Source organism: Camellia sinensis, chromosome 11 (genome assembly GCF_055761805.1).
Source record: "Camellia sinensis isolate YWXY chromosome 11, ASM5576180v1, whole genome shotgun sequence".
NCBI lineage: Eukaryota > Viridiplantae > Streptophyta > Magnoliopsida > Ericales > Theaceae > Camellia > Camellia sinensis.
In genome coordinates this window covers 145,293,862-145,310,831 of record NC_138971.1, presented here as the reverse complement: position 1 = coordinate 145,310,831, position 16,970 = coordinate 145,293,862, and the positions used below count along the sequence as shown (strand labels likewise).

At 34.0% G+C, this 16,970-nt stretch overlaps 2 protein-coding genes and 1 long non-coding RNA gene across 7 annotated transcripts; all 3 read right to left on the bottom strand.

Moving 5' to 3' along the window:
* Positions 1-1,747: 1,747 nt before the first annotated feature.
* Positions 1,748-4,576, bottom strand: LOC114268730 (uncharacterized). Its single transcript, XR_014345393.1, has 3 exons — positions 4,300-4,576; positions 4,160-4,207; positions 1,748-2,134 (listed from the first exon to the last, which is right to left on the bottom strand). It is a non-coding gene; the product is annotated as an uncharacterized LOC114268730 (long non-coding RNA).
* Positions 4,577-5,007: 431 nt separating this feature from the next.
* Positions 5,008-8,513, bottom strand: LOC145802931 (uncharacterized). 5 transcript variants are annotated; one of them, XM_082895824.1, is made up of 8 exons: positions 8,207-8,513; positions 8,026-8,125; positions 6,577-7,934; positions 6,404-6,439; positions 6,247-6,302; positions 6,049-6,168; positions 5,539-5,908; positions 5,008-5,290 (listed from the first exon to the last, which is right to left on the bottom strand). In XM_082895824.1, exons 3-8 carry the CDS (start codon positions 6,790-6,792, stop codon positions 5,270-5,272), a joined length of 819 nt encoding a protein of 272 aa, XP_082751950.1. In that variant the 5' UTR covers positions 6,793-7,934; positions 8,026-8,125; positions 8,207-8,513; the 3' UTR covers positions 5,008-5,269. The 5 variants fall into 5 exon arrangements, with proteins under 5 accessions (XP_082751950.1, XP_082751951.1, XP_082751949.1 ...); XM_082895825.1 differs by having other exon boundaries at positions 5,545-5,908; XM_082895823.1 differs by lacking the exon at positions 5,008-5,290 and having other exon boundaries at positions 5,473-5,908; positions 6,577-6,838; positions 6,918-7,934.
* A 105-nt stretch (positions 8,514-8,618) lies between these two features.
* LOC145802739 (uncharacterized) lies at positions 8,619-10,848 on the bottom strand. Its single transcript, XM_082895503.1, has 2 exons — positions 8,732-10,848; positions 8,619-8,628 (listed from the first exon to the last, which is right to left on the bottom strand). Exons 1-2 carry the CDS (start codon positions 10,846-10,848, stop codon positions 8,619-8,621), a joined length of 2,127 nt encoding a protein of 708 aa, XP_082751629.1.
* Positions 10,849-16,970: the final 6,122 nt, after the last annotated feature.

Sequence of the window (16,970 nt, the reverse complement as noted above, 5' to 3'; positions counted from 1 at the left end):
AAACATTTGGTGGACCATTGGAGATTTAAATTTGATGAAACATTTGGTGAACTATTGGAGATGGTCTTATAGGTTAGATATTACATGTAAAACCAGTAACTTAAATAATAGTACATTTTTATAAATAATATTAAAATAAAATAATACTTTAACTAGGTTATTAAAAAAATTAATGAAAACTTTAAAATAACAAATTATAAATTATAAACAAAAATATGCATTTAATACGCAATAAACACAAACAAGTAACTATTGTAAAGTAAATAAATAAATAAAAAATATAGAATTTACAATAAAAGGAGTAGATAGAATAACTCGAGAAATTTTGCATTATGAATAACAATTAAACTTAATATATTGAGTATAATAAATAAATATGTTTAAATAATAATAATAATAATAAAGTTAAAAACAAAAACAAAAAAGGAAATTCTAATATTCACACCTTTGAAAGGGGTGTACCAGTTATGTCATTTACTTCTTTAGTTATGATCAATATTTTTTTAGTTATGTCTCATATTGTGTTTAGTTATGACATTTTTTTTAAAATTATGATTTAAAAAGTATAAAATTATGTCATTTTTTTTTTAATTATAAGGTATGTATCATTGTGTTTCCAAAAATACATATATAAAGTACATACAAATATTTGTTTTCAAAAAAATATACAAAAATTTAGAACTTTTTGAAGATAGTAAGAAATATTGGGATCAAACTGTAATTAAATTAAAGGCTATGGTTGTTTTATCTCTCTCTAAACCCTATACCCTTTGGAGCCTAAACCCACCAAACCACATAAACCCTAAGACAAAGCAAGCAGACGAACAAGACGAAGTTTGAGATTACTGAAATCGTCTGAAACGTATCACACATCTTGAAGTTCAGGTATTTATTTTTCTGAAATCGCATTTATGATGATGGAGAATTGCTTAAAATAGTTGAGATTAGTTGAGATTGCTTGAAATTTGTTTGATATTGCTTGATTATTGTTTGTGATTATTTTTGTTATTATTGTTGTTTTTAGTCTTTTTGTTTTTTTTGGTGAATTGTTAAAAAATAGTATTTTCTATTTGGGGGAGTTTTCGGCAATGACAGCTCCTTTGGCAGCTCACTGTGGATGCCTTAAGATTTTTATCTTAATTTTGTATTGTTTTGATTCTGTTACACTACTAAAAAAAATACTTTTTGCAACCGCCATAAACCGTCGCAAATAATAAAAAACAGTCGCAAAAGACTTTTTGCGACGGCCCATGCGACGGCAAATGAGGGTCGCGAATATGGGGGTGGCAAATACTTTTTGCGACGGCAAAGCAACGGTCGCAAATTATTTGCGACCACCTAAACTACTTATGGCGACCCCTATTTTGCCGTCGCAAAAAACAAAGAAAAATACTAACATGATCTTTGGCGACCATCTTGCTACCGTCGCAAAAAATTAAAAATAAAAATAAAAATAAATAAATAAATAAACAAATTGTGAAACATTAAAGCCCTTTTACCTATCCAGCTGTTTATCAAACAAATTAGACAAATCAAACCCACAGCTAACCTCTAGATATTCTTCCTATTTTCGTCAAATATTAAAGCTTGAACAAAATAAAAACAAAAAATGTCACAATTAAACAATTACTTTTAATATGTGAAACTTTTTTTCATCATATTCCAGTTGGGGTAATATCTGTCAAAACACTTCCAGTATACAATACTACTAATAGAACTTATAAAAGGCATGTCAATGAAGCACAAGCATTTCAAAGCCCAAATGATGAACTAAAGGTTTAAGATCTAACACGAGGCCTTTAAAGGACTGGGAACATCATTGTGAGAAGACATAAAAATGCAATCAAGTAAAGACAACCAAACATGCAGAACTAAGCTTCTTATGGAGCTCATCCAATTCCGATTGATAGCATGAGAAACCACATGTGTTAACAGCATTAAAATCCACAAGCAAAAATAAAGGTGAATAACCAGTAGCAACAATAATTCTTTGTTCTCACATGATAAAAAAATCTTATTCCAATCTCTAATCAGAGTAAGAGGAGAAGGGGAATGGAGGCAGGATAAGACAAATCATTGCTTACTTCTAATATCCATACTACCCTTGTTTTTTACCGGTCATACCTGCAACCACCTGCAAAGATGCAATCCGAATAATCAAATTAGTTAAAATTACCCGTGCACAAAATTCTTCCATCAGGTACATATATATTTGAAGTAGTACATAAAATGCCCGTAACGTAAAAAATCACTTTCGAAATGTTGAAATGCATAAAAAAAAACCTTAGGGGTAAAGTACATCGTTTTTATAGGGGAAGAATCCTAGTAATTTTTCTAGGCAAGACATCAAAAAGGAGCCCAAAACTCCAGTTATCAAGGTCTAGAGAAAGCAGCTGGGAAGCACTAGGGAAAACTCCAATTTGTGCATATTATGCCAAAGGTTAAACTCCAACAATTTCGCGGAAAGTCATCTTATGTACTTGTCTACCAAAACTAGGCATTACTATTAAATACAGCATGTGATAATGTTCTCCATCACCATGACATGCTAATAAATGACAAATCAATAGATAAAAAGCCTCTGCAAAATAGATGTGGTTCAATATGTATCCTTTACAGCATTAAAAAAGAAAGTTAATTTTTAATCCACTTAAAGCTCTATCACCGATATGCAAGATCATCTAAACACACTGATCATACAGCCTCCACGTAACAGAGTTGGTCAATACCATGTAAATATTTTCTTCCTTTCATTTAAGCATCACAATTAATTAACAAAGGTACTACTCTGATTGGTTTCCTTGACAAAAAGCTTTAAAAAAATTTTTTGGCTCACAAGAACGTTCCCTCTTGCCTAGTTCTTCACCTATCATTCTTCCCCACATAATACAATCACAAATGGTGTGACTGTTATACAATTGCACTGCCAAAGGAAGGAGCCGAATTAGAACAGTGAACAGCTTGATGAGTATTCTGTCATCACACATACACTTACAAGTTACGAGTCCCAATTATAATAATAAGCCCTAAAGCAATAACTTTTTCATCCTTGCAAAGTCATTAGAACTTGAAATGATCTAACAAAGTAGCACCAGGCAAAATTAATTCAATAGATCACTACCATAATCAATGGCATGCAAATTTAGAACCACGTAATACATAAAACAAAAGAATAAGACATTCACCAAAAACTTCACTTCATGTAATTGATATGCTATTTTTTTACCATCTGGCCAACTGCAGGCATGTTTCCGAAACGCAACCCATCAAACTCAATCACTCCAGACTGCTGAATTATCTGAAATAACAAAATAAAAGGGTAGTTAGATACCAACAAGCATAAATCATAGGCACTAACAATCCACAAGGTTGCAATCCACCTGTAAAGTTTACATTCCTACATTGCAGAAAACATCAGTGCCATTTTTTTAGAGTTATACCCTGCTAAGTTATGCTGAGTAATCCTCAGGGCATCCCAACAACAAAAGATTCTCAGGACAGTGCCAAAGCATAAACTTAAAGCTCATCATTAGTGCTTCCTTTTCTAAGATGGACAGTTGATAATATGAAAGCTTATTACAAAAAGGAAACAGAATAGATATGAACAATGGCCACGTTCAATAACAAAGACATTTGATTTTATGTCAAGTTCTTTTTTTATTTATTTATAAAACTTATAAGTGGCAAATGCCGAAAGCCATCCAACTATAATAACAATCCAAAGTGTCATCGCATTGACATGAATCCTAATTTGACAATTCCATCATGTCGAGCATCCTTTTGGCAAGCATGAGATTCTATAACCATGACTCAACGTCTGAAAACAAAACACGAAGAGTTTTCAAAGAATTTCTCTAGACCCAAAAAAGTGAGAGAACGACCACTTTACTATTATGCTAAAATAACCTTGCAGTGGATAACTCCAAGTTGGTGGATAGCTAGGTTCTTAATCATTTGAAGCCATATAATTAATAAATGACATAATGTACCCGTTCTTTCGTGTAGGGCATGAAAAATTGAGTATTTGTGCTGCATACATTCTCTTCATACACAGCAAATATCATAAATACATGCATGGGGAAATATAGTGATATCCTTCAAGAACTTCATACGCAGCAAATATCATAAATACATGCAGAAATATAGTAGAGTGGCATACCTATTCATTTTCTTTTGAAGCTTGCTGCCCACTAGATGCATCTGACACCTACAATATGTTAGTATAATGTGTTAATAATTTCCATATGTATATATGCAAATTGATAAAACGTAAAATTCGTCAATTTGTAAGTATTGCACCTCTCTCAAGCTCATACTCCCAGCCATACCCTGTGACTCTAAGAACAAAACACGTGCCGTTAGGTTCTTGATCATCGTAGTGAACCTAGACTCAACGTCTTGTGTCACACGCTGTGTGATCTCATCAATAAATGAAGGGGCTGCTAATGATTGGGATGGGCCGCTTCCTCGCGCATACACCGCACTCCAGGGCACTCCTCTCCCATAGGTCTTGCAATACCCATGTCCATCCTTCCCAAGGATTTTATGGTAAATCCCACCGCAATACTCAATCGTATGTTGCTCCTTAGGAACTTTCCAAAGATGCGCATTATATTCCTCCTACATTTTGAAAACATAAGGACAATGTTTGGTAAAAAGCAAAATATGTGTAAAAACATGTAAACCATAGACATACCACAATTGCTACCACATCAGGATCATTCAGGTTGTGTGCCCTCTTCCAGAGACTCATCTTATATATTCGCTCTCCTTTATGTGTCATCTGCATTTTTTTGCAAGTTAGGAGCTCAAGTCTTCACAACATAATAAGTAAAAAATGCAGCACTAGGTGCAGCCACAACTGCAGCCACAAGTGTCACACCAAGTGCACTAGGTGCGGCTGCGGCTGCAGCTACAGCAGCAATTGTAGTCACAGATGATGCCTTAGGTGCAACCACAAGATCAATACATTGAAACGAATATCTGAGAAAGATGTCCTTTCGGTCGTATGTGGAGGCCCACGAAATCCCCGATTAGAAGAATTCTTCTTAGCAATCGCCTATAACATTGGTTAGAATATCAAACATTAGTTATTTATCATTAAAACATTAATTAAAATTTTATAAAGAATACATATACCTGCACTTCTTTACTCGCCCAATATTGTACAAGTTTCCTCCACTGGGTTGGCACTATGTTACTAAGTACTCTAGAAGCAATGTCCGGATCATTCTTGAATGGAACCCAATACTTGGACTTTGTCTTGCTTTTATGATCTTTCCACGATGTCCTACAAAGTCGCATGCAAACCTCTTTGAATTCATCTGGACAGTATACCAAGTTGTCCTACAAAGCACAAATTGAAAGCCAATTTCATCCTCATAATTATAGAGCATACACAAATGCACAAGCAAGCTAATAATTAATAACTAAACACAATTAACAAGAAATCATAAATCAAATAACTAATAACTTGGAAAAATTCAAAAATCTAAGCATAAACCCTAACCGTAATTAGCAAAAGGGAAAACTATATACCTTCACCTCTTGCCAAATATTCTCCTTTATATCAACATGCATCACATTCCAACTGAGATATGTAAGTGGGACTCTATGCCCGCTGCGCACGATCAACCCTAATTGTCCTTTCAACTTTTTGCCATCATCCTCCACTGGCTGAAACTTATCATCAAATTTTACTTGGATCTTAGTGCCTGTACCCCATTCCTTTATCCCTCGGGCAAATCCTCGACCTCGTCGTGTTAAGGTAGTTGATACTGTATATGGAGATAAAACAGATGAAGAAGATGCTCCATCCATAGTGCGAGGTAGCGAAGCACTTGCTCGCACACGTAAAGCCTCATCCATCATGCAATGGGCCTTAAAGGTCTTCCTCTTCCGTTTCATCCTAAAATGAAAGAAATATGAAAAGGTTAATACACAAGAAATATGGATATCAATTTACTAATAATATAACACAAGATATAAATATCAACAAATGATACAAATTAGTTTCAGAACAAATAAAACTTTAGCAATAAAGTTTACCTCGAAACATATGGAGAAGATGCTCCATCAATAGTGCAAGGTAGCGAGGGACTTGCCCGCACACGTAAAGCCTCATCCATAATGCAAGGGGCCTTAAAGGTCTTAACCTTCCGCTTCATCCTAAAATGAAAGAAATATGAAAAGGTTAATACACAAGAAATATGGATAGCAATTTACTTATAATATAACATAAGATACCTATTAGCATCCTCGGTTGTCTTCCCAACAATTCTTCCTTTTGGCGATACTGATAACTGTCAAGAGTGCAAGTCAAATTCAAAACCAATTTAATACATGAAAAATAGCATCAACTAACAAGATAAAGTCATAAAAAAAAACTCCTACGAATACTGACTAGAGAGGCAACATCAACTCCAATTTCATCTAGGACCTGTCAAGTAAATAAATAAATAAATAAACAAACTACCCAACATGTGTTATTCAATTAACAATAACAAAAAACATAAATCATCTCGATTCATAAAAAACATAAACCAATAGAAGAACAAGAAAAATTAAACAATGAACCTGGTTGGTTAGCTCTTCAGTTTCCTCTTCAGTCTGCTTAACTGGGGACATTTGTTGTAAGCAAGCTTGTAATTTTGTTATTTGTTGCCTAAGATTGATTAGCTGACATGCTGAAATTTTATTTGTTGCCTGCAGAATGCAAATACAAATAAAAATAAGAAGATAAATCTGAATATAAAAACAAGAAAGAGAAATACGTTCCAGAATGTACCTCATTTCCTGTTTTAGCAGTTCTCTTTATCTCCGTAACAAGTTTCTTTTCCTATATCAACAAATAATTTATAACCGACATTGTAATTGAATAAAAAACATAAACATTACCTATAAACTCTTTAACATACTTTCAATTGCAAGGTAGTGATTTCCCTCTCAATTGCATTGGCCATTTCAAAGAACAGAGATCCGTATGCAAGTCCACAACGATGTCTCCTACGCTCGTAACTATTAGAACCGACATTGTAATTGAATAAAAAACAACCACCACAGTAAGTAAACATTTATTATAAAAAGAAAGAAAATTTTTATGAAATTCTACACTTGATAATAGAACAACACATAAACATATATAAATTTATCACAAATTCAGCAATTAAGCACGAGACATTTTAACAATATTTAAACTTTTCTTATTTGCAAATAATAGAAACCTAAGAAACACGGAGTATAGTTCAACCCTCTTCCTCAACAATCACAAATGAAGTTCAACCATCTTCATCAACATCAATTGTTGCTCCTTCTATTCCTTCTCTCACCCAACCAATTTCTTCATCACGAAGCACAGCGTTGTCTTCCAAATGTTGAGTCATATAGGGTTCAACTTGAGGATCATCATTAGAATTCATATCAAAAAGACCTCTTTGAGACATCTTTACCACAACTTGCCAATCTGGTTCCAAAGGATCAGGAACATACCAAACTTGCTCGGCTTGGAATGATAATATAAAAGGTTCATTGCTAACACGATCGGTTGGGTACAACAAACGATTGAAGTTGACTAATGTGAATTTGAAAGCGTCTTCCATTTTCCCCCTAGTGTTATCAATCCAATCACACTTAAACAACACATATTTCATATTGTTAGTGTACCGGATTTCGACAATATCAGTCAACTGTCCATAGTAGTACACAGCACCGACGCGAGGACTCTTGTCCTTCCGACTAGCATAACTCATTGTATCAGCCTTTAAAGCTACACCACTATTTTGAGTCACCCGACGATCATCCACAGCCTTCACACGAAAACGAAACCCATTGATAATGTAACCATTGAACCGCCTAGCCAAAGTATGAGGACCATCTGCTAATCTATTGATTTCTTCAGTAAATGTAATATTACTTGTCCTTCGCAAGGTCTGAACCTATTAAAAAAACAAATATAAATTCAACTTCAACTCCAACTCAAAATTTATGTATATTTAGATATGTGAAATGAAATGTCTAAATACATACATGGTCCTTAAACCAAGTGTAGAATGTTTCGAAATGCTCAGATTGAATTTGATGATCGCTTGCACGTGGCATTTTGCTCTTAATGACTTCAAGGTGTTTGCTGTGTAAATTGGAAGAGAATAGTAAATATCATATAGATTTCACTTTAGAATTTTACAATACTAGGAAAGTGATAAATTACCTTATGAACGGTGCAACTGAACTTGTGTTGAACAACACATATCGGTGACACTGTTGTAATTCATTATCATTAAGATAAAATGTTGTACTTTCGCCTACAGCTCGACCCATGTTGTTATCACCTTCATTGTTTCTCCTCGGTCGATTAGATTTGGTTTCCACATCAAGGAGATAGCGAGAACAAAAGTTCATGCATTCTTCCATCAAATACCCCTTAGCTATTGAGCCCTCCGGATGAGCTCGATTACGCACATATTGTTTCAATGTAAGAAGAAACCTTTCAATCGGGTACATCCATCGAAACTGTATTGCTCTAGCGATCAAAGCTTCATCAGCAAGATGTATAGGCAAGTGTTCCATTATGTCAAAGAAAGATGGTGGAAAAATTTTTTCAAGATGACAAAGAGTTATTGCTATACGATCCTGAATATATTCCAAATCACTTGTACGATTCACTTTGGAGCACAATTGTCTAAAAAAAGTGCTCAACTCAATCAATGGTTCAATCACATTCTTAGGCAAGGACCTCCGTATAGCTAAAGGAATAAGTTGTTGCATCAAAATATGACTATCATGGCTCTTAAGACCCCAAATACTTCTATCTTGTAAGCGCACATGTCGCGAGATATTGGATGCATAACCGTCTGGTACTCTTACTTCCTTGAGTACTTTGAGAAACATATCTTTCTCATCATTGATCATTGTGAATTGTGCAGGAGGTACATAAACTTTATTGAACCCTCTTGACTGCAAGTGCAATGGTTTTCTGATATTCATTTCTTGTAAATCACGTCGAGCATTCACATTATCTTTGGATTTTCCTCCAACTCCTAGTATTGTCCACAATATATTATTGCAGACATTTTTCTCTATGTGCATCACATCGAGATTGTGTCTTATTAAGTTGTGCTCCCAATACGACAATTCATAGAATATACTTTTTTTCTTCCAATTATGGCCTTTTCTTCCGTTATTTTCCCTCTCTTCTTGTCTCCTGAACATTTCCTTCAGGTCATTCCTCTTGTACTGACTAAGGACACCTTCTGATTCCAACTGATGCAACGTCTCAGATCCAGATAAAATTTGAGGTTTTAGTCTCCATTCTCGACTACCATCAAATGATACTTTATCCTTTCGAAATTTATGATTAACTGGTAAGAAACGACGATGACTCATGTATGAATACTTCCTACCATGCTTCAACCAATATGATTGAGTTTTCACATTGCAGCAAGGACAAGCATATTCACCTTTCGTACTCCATCCTGATAAGTTGGCATAGGCAGGAAAGTCACTGATTGTCCATAACAAAGCTGCATGCAATTGAAACATTTCATTGGTTGATGCATCAAATGTTTGTTCACCTTCATCCCATAATTCCTTCAACTCTTCAATCAATGGTTGCAAATACACATCGATCTTATCGCCAGGTCCTTTTGGCCCATCAATCAGCACAGACAAAATCAGATTTGGTTGTTTCATGCACATCCATGGTGGTAAATTATACGGAATCAACACAATTGGCCAAGTGCTATGAACTATGTTCATTGATCTAAATGGGTTGAATCCATCTGTAGCTAACCCAAGACGTACATTACGACTATTACTAGCAAAACAAGTGTTTCGCCGATCAAAGTCCTTCCATGCGAGGGAGTCAGCAGGATGCCTTAACACACCATCATCAACTCGTTCTTCCGCATGCCATCTCATGAGCTTTGCCGTTTTCGATGACATAAACAATCTCTGCAACCTTGGCTTCAAAGGGAAATACCTCATCTGTTTTGCTGCTACCCGTTTACCAGATTCCCTTTCATCATTTCCAACACCACCATTTTGTTTCCATCTAGAACTACTGCATATAACACATTTATCAAGCTTTGTATCCTCTTTTCTGAACAACATACAACTATTGGGGCAAGCATCAAAAGTCTCATATGTGAAACCCAAATCTGTAGTAACCTTCTGAGCTTGATAATATGAGCTTGGAAGTTTTGTGCCCGTAGGAAAAGCCTCATTCAAAAGTTCAAGTAACATGTCAACGGACTTGTCAGTCCATTGATTGAGCACCTTCATATGCAAAATTCGAACAATGAATGATAATGAAGTAAATTTGTGACACCCCGGGTACAGATCAGTTTGTGCATCTTCCAAAAGTTTAAAATATTTCAAAGTTTCGTCATTTGCCCCTATCTGAACCGGGTCATCTTCCTCTACATGGCTTGGATCACTTGCCCTTGCTTGGGCTGGATCACTTGCCCCTGCTTGGTCTGGATCACTTGCAGTTGGTTCATCATTCTCAACACCCATATGTGGAATTCCCAGGGCCTCTTGTACCATCCCAACCACATCATCTCTAGTCACTGAATCCGCCATTAATGTTTGGTTTTCTTGGTTACCATGTAATTGGACATAGGATTCCCCATGATGAATCCAATTTTTGTACTTTTTTACGAACCCATTGGAAATAAGATGCTCCCTTACAACCTCTCGTGAAAAATTGTATCGATTACTACAAAATCGACATGGACAACTAATCGATAAACTTTCATCTCTATTGTTGTATGCAAATCTCAAGAAATTATCAATCCCATTCACGTAATCAATTGACATCCGATTTGGCAAATCAATCCAATTCTTGTCCATCTTTCTATTTCTTTAACTGTTTAATATGAAAAATTAAATTAAACAATCGGTCGTAAAAAAATAGACGCAAAAGATCATATTTCTAGTAGTGACAACAAAATAAAAATATGAAAAATTAAATTAAATAGAAAATCAAAAAAAATAAATCAAAAGAGCTTAAAAATTGAATGCTTAATTACATACCTAGGTAAAAAGTAACCACCACAGCAAGTAAACATTCATTATAAAAAGAAAGAAAATCTTTATGAAGCTCTACACTTGATAATAAAAACAACACATAAACATATAACATGCTATTATGGAGTTTTGAACTCATTTGGGAGAAATTATATCAAATAAGACTTAATCAAATCTTAATGGAAAACACTTGGTTGAGAAACTAAAAAAGAGCTGGCATGACCTCTTTTTTCTAATTTTGAATTTGTGATTAAGCTTATTATTTGTGTAAGCATGATGTCGCTGGTGAGTTTGATTTTCACCATGCTGGAAGCACCTCTGTTTGGGTTGAGGATTTAGTTTTAAATGAACGTCTAAATTCGTTCAGTATGGCCATCTGTTAACTAAACAGTGAAAGTCCTTAGGCAACTACTTTGGCCAACCTTCTATAAGTTGGACCAAAGTTTCTTCCATTATTTGTCCTCAGAATAAGGGTGGTGAGAAGAGTTTTAGGCTATGAGGCCAAACAATCCATTCTAGCTAGTAAACTATTTGGACTAATGGTCAACTGTGGACTAATCATCTTGAACACAATTTTAAGTACAAAAGATTGAAAATGCTCTCTAACAACAATTAATTGAATTAGTGAAAGATGTGACTAGACGACAAAAATCACATATTTGTTATCAACAACACTACATATTCAGAAAATTTATCTTGAAAGTAAATCAATAATTTACATTGCAAGTACTCCTCACTTCCTACTAAATTTAAAACTACCTCATACACCTCACTTTCAAAGTAAATTTCAGAGTAATTTTTCATGGTTCCTAGCATTTTTAATTTATTATATTGTAGATGAAGTAAGGACCTCTTCCATCCAGAAGATAAGGATGCAAGATTACTTAAAATTGCAAACTACTTCACTAATTGGATACAAAACATTAGATAGGTCTCTCTCTCTTTCTCATGTGGTAACCAGAGATACGTGCCACTTGTGGTTACATAGAGAAGAGATGGAAGATATGAGATTGGATTGTATAAATGAGGATCTTGACATGCATAACAAGACAGAAGACAGAAGGCAGAAGGCATTGTACATATATATGCCTTGGCCGGAGTCAGCTAGGTCCTTGGAACATAAGTAATGTTTATATTTTCTTAACTACTCTGCCGGCATGTGTAAAAATCACATGTGAAGATATTAAACCAAAACCACTTCATTGTTATTTCCTTTCCCTATGTCTGGGTTTTTCCATCAATTTCATAGGAAACTCCACCTCTTTCTCTTTCTTTCTCTCTCTCATCTATCTATTTATATATATATATAGAAACAGATGAAGATAGAGTCCATTGTGAGGAAAAAAGACTCTTTCAACTCAACTTTACACCCTTCCAATGGCCTCCTCAGGCCTCTGCAGATGCCTAATTGCATCCATAACATTGCTTTCATTTTTTATCAGCACAATCAATGGCATTGATATTTATCTAGAGTGGATTGTTTCCATTGACCTGACCGATCCCATATCACTTGGTCAGCCTGTAAGTCATAACGGTGGCAGTCACTAAACACTTTTTTTACCCTGCTTGGTAAAATTTTAATGTTTTATTTAAATGGATTGTCTTCCTAAAAATAGTTTTCTTAAAAAAAAAAACTATTGTTTAGTAACTAAATTAGAATCATGCAGTTTTATGTCAATCAACAATGATTATTGTTTGCTTGCTTCCATAACATGATCAACTGTTTTTGGGCAAAAACATGGTTCCAAAAATAAATATTTGCACTGGACATTCCCAAAAGGGTATATATAAACATAAATATACCAATTCACAATTCACACACCATAAGCCAATGTTTTCCAGCACAATAGTAATCAACAAAAAAAGGTTGACCGGACTAAACATGTAATCAATTATCATATGTACAAAATGTGCATGCAACTGATACTAATACTAAAACAGGTTTTCAGTCTCACCAATAGATAGTCATTTATAAATAGTTCACCTATTCACATGTGAAGCATGTGTCTTTGTCACTGTTAGCCTTGTATATATAGTGATACAATCTGAATGAGTTATTTTTCTTTTATTCTACTGTAGAAATGTTTTCATGTCTATAAAGCACAACTAAAACTCCAGTAAACTCTCCAGCAAATGGTGTGAATAGGATACGGAGCTAGTAGTCATTCCGTAGAACTCCTGCTCATTTTCTATAAGCATAAAGAAGTAATAAATCTATACCACAAAAAAGAAGTCATAAATCAACAAGAAATGTAAAAATGCTGGAACTACCAAAGACAACCTGCTGCATACGAGTATTCAATACAAATAAAATTCAGTGTCACATTTGTCTAAACAATGAACATTAAAAAAATAACAAATAAAATTTAAAAATTAATCTAAATTGGAAGGATCTGAAACAGCTAACATATTTCATAATAGGCCACTTGTCTCTTTCCTCATGACATTAAAAAAACAACTCCAAGTTACATAAGTAAGAGTAAATGCATAAGTAAGAGCTTAAATGCATAATAGGCCACTTGTCTCTTTCCCCTTTTAAAACTTCTATGAATGTGTAGAGGGAGAAGAAACAAAATTGCAAAGATACAAAACAATAAATAAATAAAAAAAAGTTGCATTTAATTTCTTCCACTTGTTCTCTCCACAAATCCAAATTGAAAAAACAGAGGATGGTATTCTTGTAATTCTGAATCATTTTTTCTATTTATAACAAGGTGATACTGCTGGTAATGTTTCTTGCTCAAATGAGTATTCCAAACAGCAGTTCCAATTTTTGCTCAGATTATTCAATTAACCTTCAGAGACAGATTAATCTGAGCATTTCGAAACAGTGAAGATGAAGCTTACAGATCAATCTTCAATATGCTCAGATTGAATTTATTATTATTCAATCAACTTTCCAACATTACAGATTAATCAACCATTACAAAAAGTAATCGATGAAGATGAAGATGAACATTACAGATTAATCAACCACTACATAGAGTAATTCATGTTCAATTTACATGTTACAAATTAAGCGATGAAGATGTGTCATTACAGAGAGTAAGATTCGAGCGATGAAGATGAATCGATGAAGATGTGTCAAACGTTACAGAGAAAGACAAAGAGAAGTATTTAGGCTTACCGATTATGAATCTCGATTATGAATCAATCGAAATCTTCTTCAACAGCATCTTCAAATCTTCAAATCTTCAAATATTTGGCTTCAAATCTTCATCAACAGCATCTTCAAATCTTCACTGTCGAGCGAGAGAGACAATGAGATTCGAGTGAGAGAGTGGAGATTCAAAGAAAGAGTCGAGCGAGATAGATTTTGAGAGAGAGAGAGAAGAAGAAGAAGAAGAAGAAGAAGAAGAAGGGAGTTCAGATTTAGAAAATTAGGAAAAAATGGACATAGGTCACGTTTTACGTTTTTGTTTTTTTGTGTTTTTTTTTTGGGGGGGGGGAGTAAAATGAGATTTTAATATAAAAAATAATTTTTTTTTGCGACGGTTAAATAATCAGTCGCAAAAAATTAGACGCAAATAATCATTTTTCTAGTAGTGTTATTCTCAATTGTTTTCAAGGTTTTGTTGACATTGGTTATCAAAGTTGTGCATCAGTATACAATTATTTTAAGCTTGTTAACAAACAAAACTAGAAGTGGTGGCACACGCGATGTGTGTGCATAGGATTGGTGAAAAATGTTGTGAAGAGTCCAATTCAATTAAGATCTGAAGACTGAAACAGTTTTTTGAGCTATGTAAAATGTGTGGTTAATGCAAAATTTTAATTTTCATGTTTGCCATCAAAATTTGTGAAACCGAATCTATTAAAAATAACATGATGGAGTTCACAAGAACTTGGGTGCTCCATGTTATATAATAGAATAGAATCTTGTTTGTATACAAGTGTTTTTTTGGGGTATTTTTGAGTGGTGTTGGTGGTAAAGTTTGCTGGTTGAAGAACCAAAACCAAGATTGTGTTGATGCAAATCTGGTAAATGAGATGGAAGGAGATAAAACAAAAAATAATTAGTATTGCTTCAAGACGCGTTACAACGTCACTTTTCTTAAGACGATATTCGCCCCCACCAATTCTGTCAAATATGGTGTGCACCGGGTTACCTGCGAATCTGCCTGCAGGATACAATGAAGCCCAATCTAAAGACTGATGTCTGACTGCGTTATGCACGAACGAAATCAGATCCCGAATACTTTTGGATTTTTCTAATTCACCATGTAAAGAGGAAAATATCAATATGAACGTTAGAGAGAAATTCCATAGATTTCATATGGATGATTTCTTATCCAACTTCCAACCCATTTTGCCTTTATATAGGCATGGGTTTGTGTCCCTTAGACCAAATGTCGTGTCCTTTAAATTCAAAGTGACACCTTTTAAATCCAAGAGTCATGTCTTTTGGTTTAAATCCAATAGTTACACCCCATGGTTTAAATCCAAAAGACACACCTTTTTGTTTAAATTCAATGGTTACACCCTTTGATTTAAACCCAAAAGTCATATCTCTTTAATCATTCATATAACTGTATTATATATTTAAATATATTATGAAAATGTTTCAACAATCCCCCACCATTTTCAAAATATATAAAATAACTACTTGGATAGATTAAGAAAATTTATGCATAAATGAAGATATCTTTCGATTTGATTCATTTACTTAGTGAAAACACATTAAAGTTAATCAAGATGGCATAGTAGACTTATCTTTGAACTAGCGATCTTATACGATTAACCAAACACGCCTCACGTACAAATTTTCTTCTCCTTAGGTAATTCAAAAAGGCGACATGTGGATTGACCTTGTGTCTATATCCTGTTTCATAAGCGCTCTAGAGTCAAGCCCTTGGACTCATAGGAAGCGGCACCACCTCCCACACTCACATAGGTAAGCTTACTAAGAGTACCCCTGTAATTTACAGTAGTATCCTAACAACCCAGTTGTAAGTTTAGTAAGAGTTTGCTAACTCATTCTCTTCTTTTCACATTACAGGTACCAAACACTTCAACCTTGGGATGAAAATGAAATAAAACTAAGTACTTGCAATCACGACATATGGTGTACTTGGGCTCATTAAACTCAAGGCTTGATGTTTCTTCAAGCATTGAGTCGAGTTTCCACCAAGAGTGATATATTACTTAGGCTTAAGACACATCCCTTTTGATGATCTCACATCAAATTCCTTGCAAGTATTTCTTAAGATAATTTACAGTCACGTGGACAAAATTCTTACATAGCTATGTATTACCACAGTTTATGACGTGATCAACATGTCCGGATTAACAATCACTATCATAACTATCAACTCATATTAATGATGAGTTTGCATCTTGAAAAATTCAAAAAAAATCCGTGACAAAAATATCATGTTACTCCATCTCTTTTGTTACAAGAGACTAAGAACCATCTCTTCAATTCTAAGAGATAAACCCCAACCAAGAGTAATCTTTATTTACTCTAAGCCATCTTTATTTACTCTAAGCCATAGTTTAAATGCTAAGTATTTAAATGTATCCTTTCAAATAATCAGATACTCACCTTAACATATAAACTAACCATTCTCAATACCTTTGAGAAATTAAATCGTGGGACAATTAATTCTTTAGATATTTAGAATTAATACTTTATTATATCATAAGTTTCATGATTTGTGCCTGTATTTGTTTTGAATCATAAATTGACCAATCAATATAAAATTTTCATTCAAATACAAGTTACATAAATTAGAAATTCTAATTTATTTATTCAGAAAACTTACCAAGTATATAACATATACTCTATATTTTTTCAAGTTTCAAGAAATCACTATGGAAAAATCATACCTTGATTTTAACAATTAAAATCATAAATTGATTTTAAAAACACATTCTTGAAAATTTCCACAAAATATTTTTCAAATATTTGTGCCTTTCCTTTTCCAACTTCAGAGTCATGTTAT

Excerpts from the sequence above, each read along its gene's own strand:
- LOC145802931 (XM_082895822.1), bottom strand. The coding sequence starts at position 8,499 with ATGTACCCGATTGAAAGGTTTCTTCTTACATTGAAACAATATGTGCGT. Across the intron at positions 8,126-8,206 it reads TCAGTTGCACCGTTCATAAG|CAAACACCTTGAAGTCATTA; the intron begins GTAATTTATCAC and ends CAATTTACACAG. Across the intron at positions 7,935-8,025 it reads ACACTTGGTTTAAGGACCAT|GTTCAGACCTTGCGAAGGAC; the intron begins GTATGTATTTAG and ends TTTTTTTAATAG.
- LOC145802739 (XM_082895503.1), bottom strand. The coding sequence starts at position 10,848 with ATGGACAAGAATTGGATTGATTTGCCAAATCGGATGTCAATTGATTAC.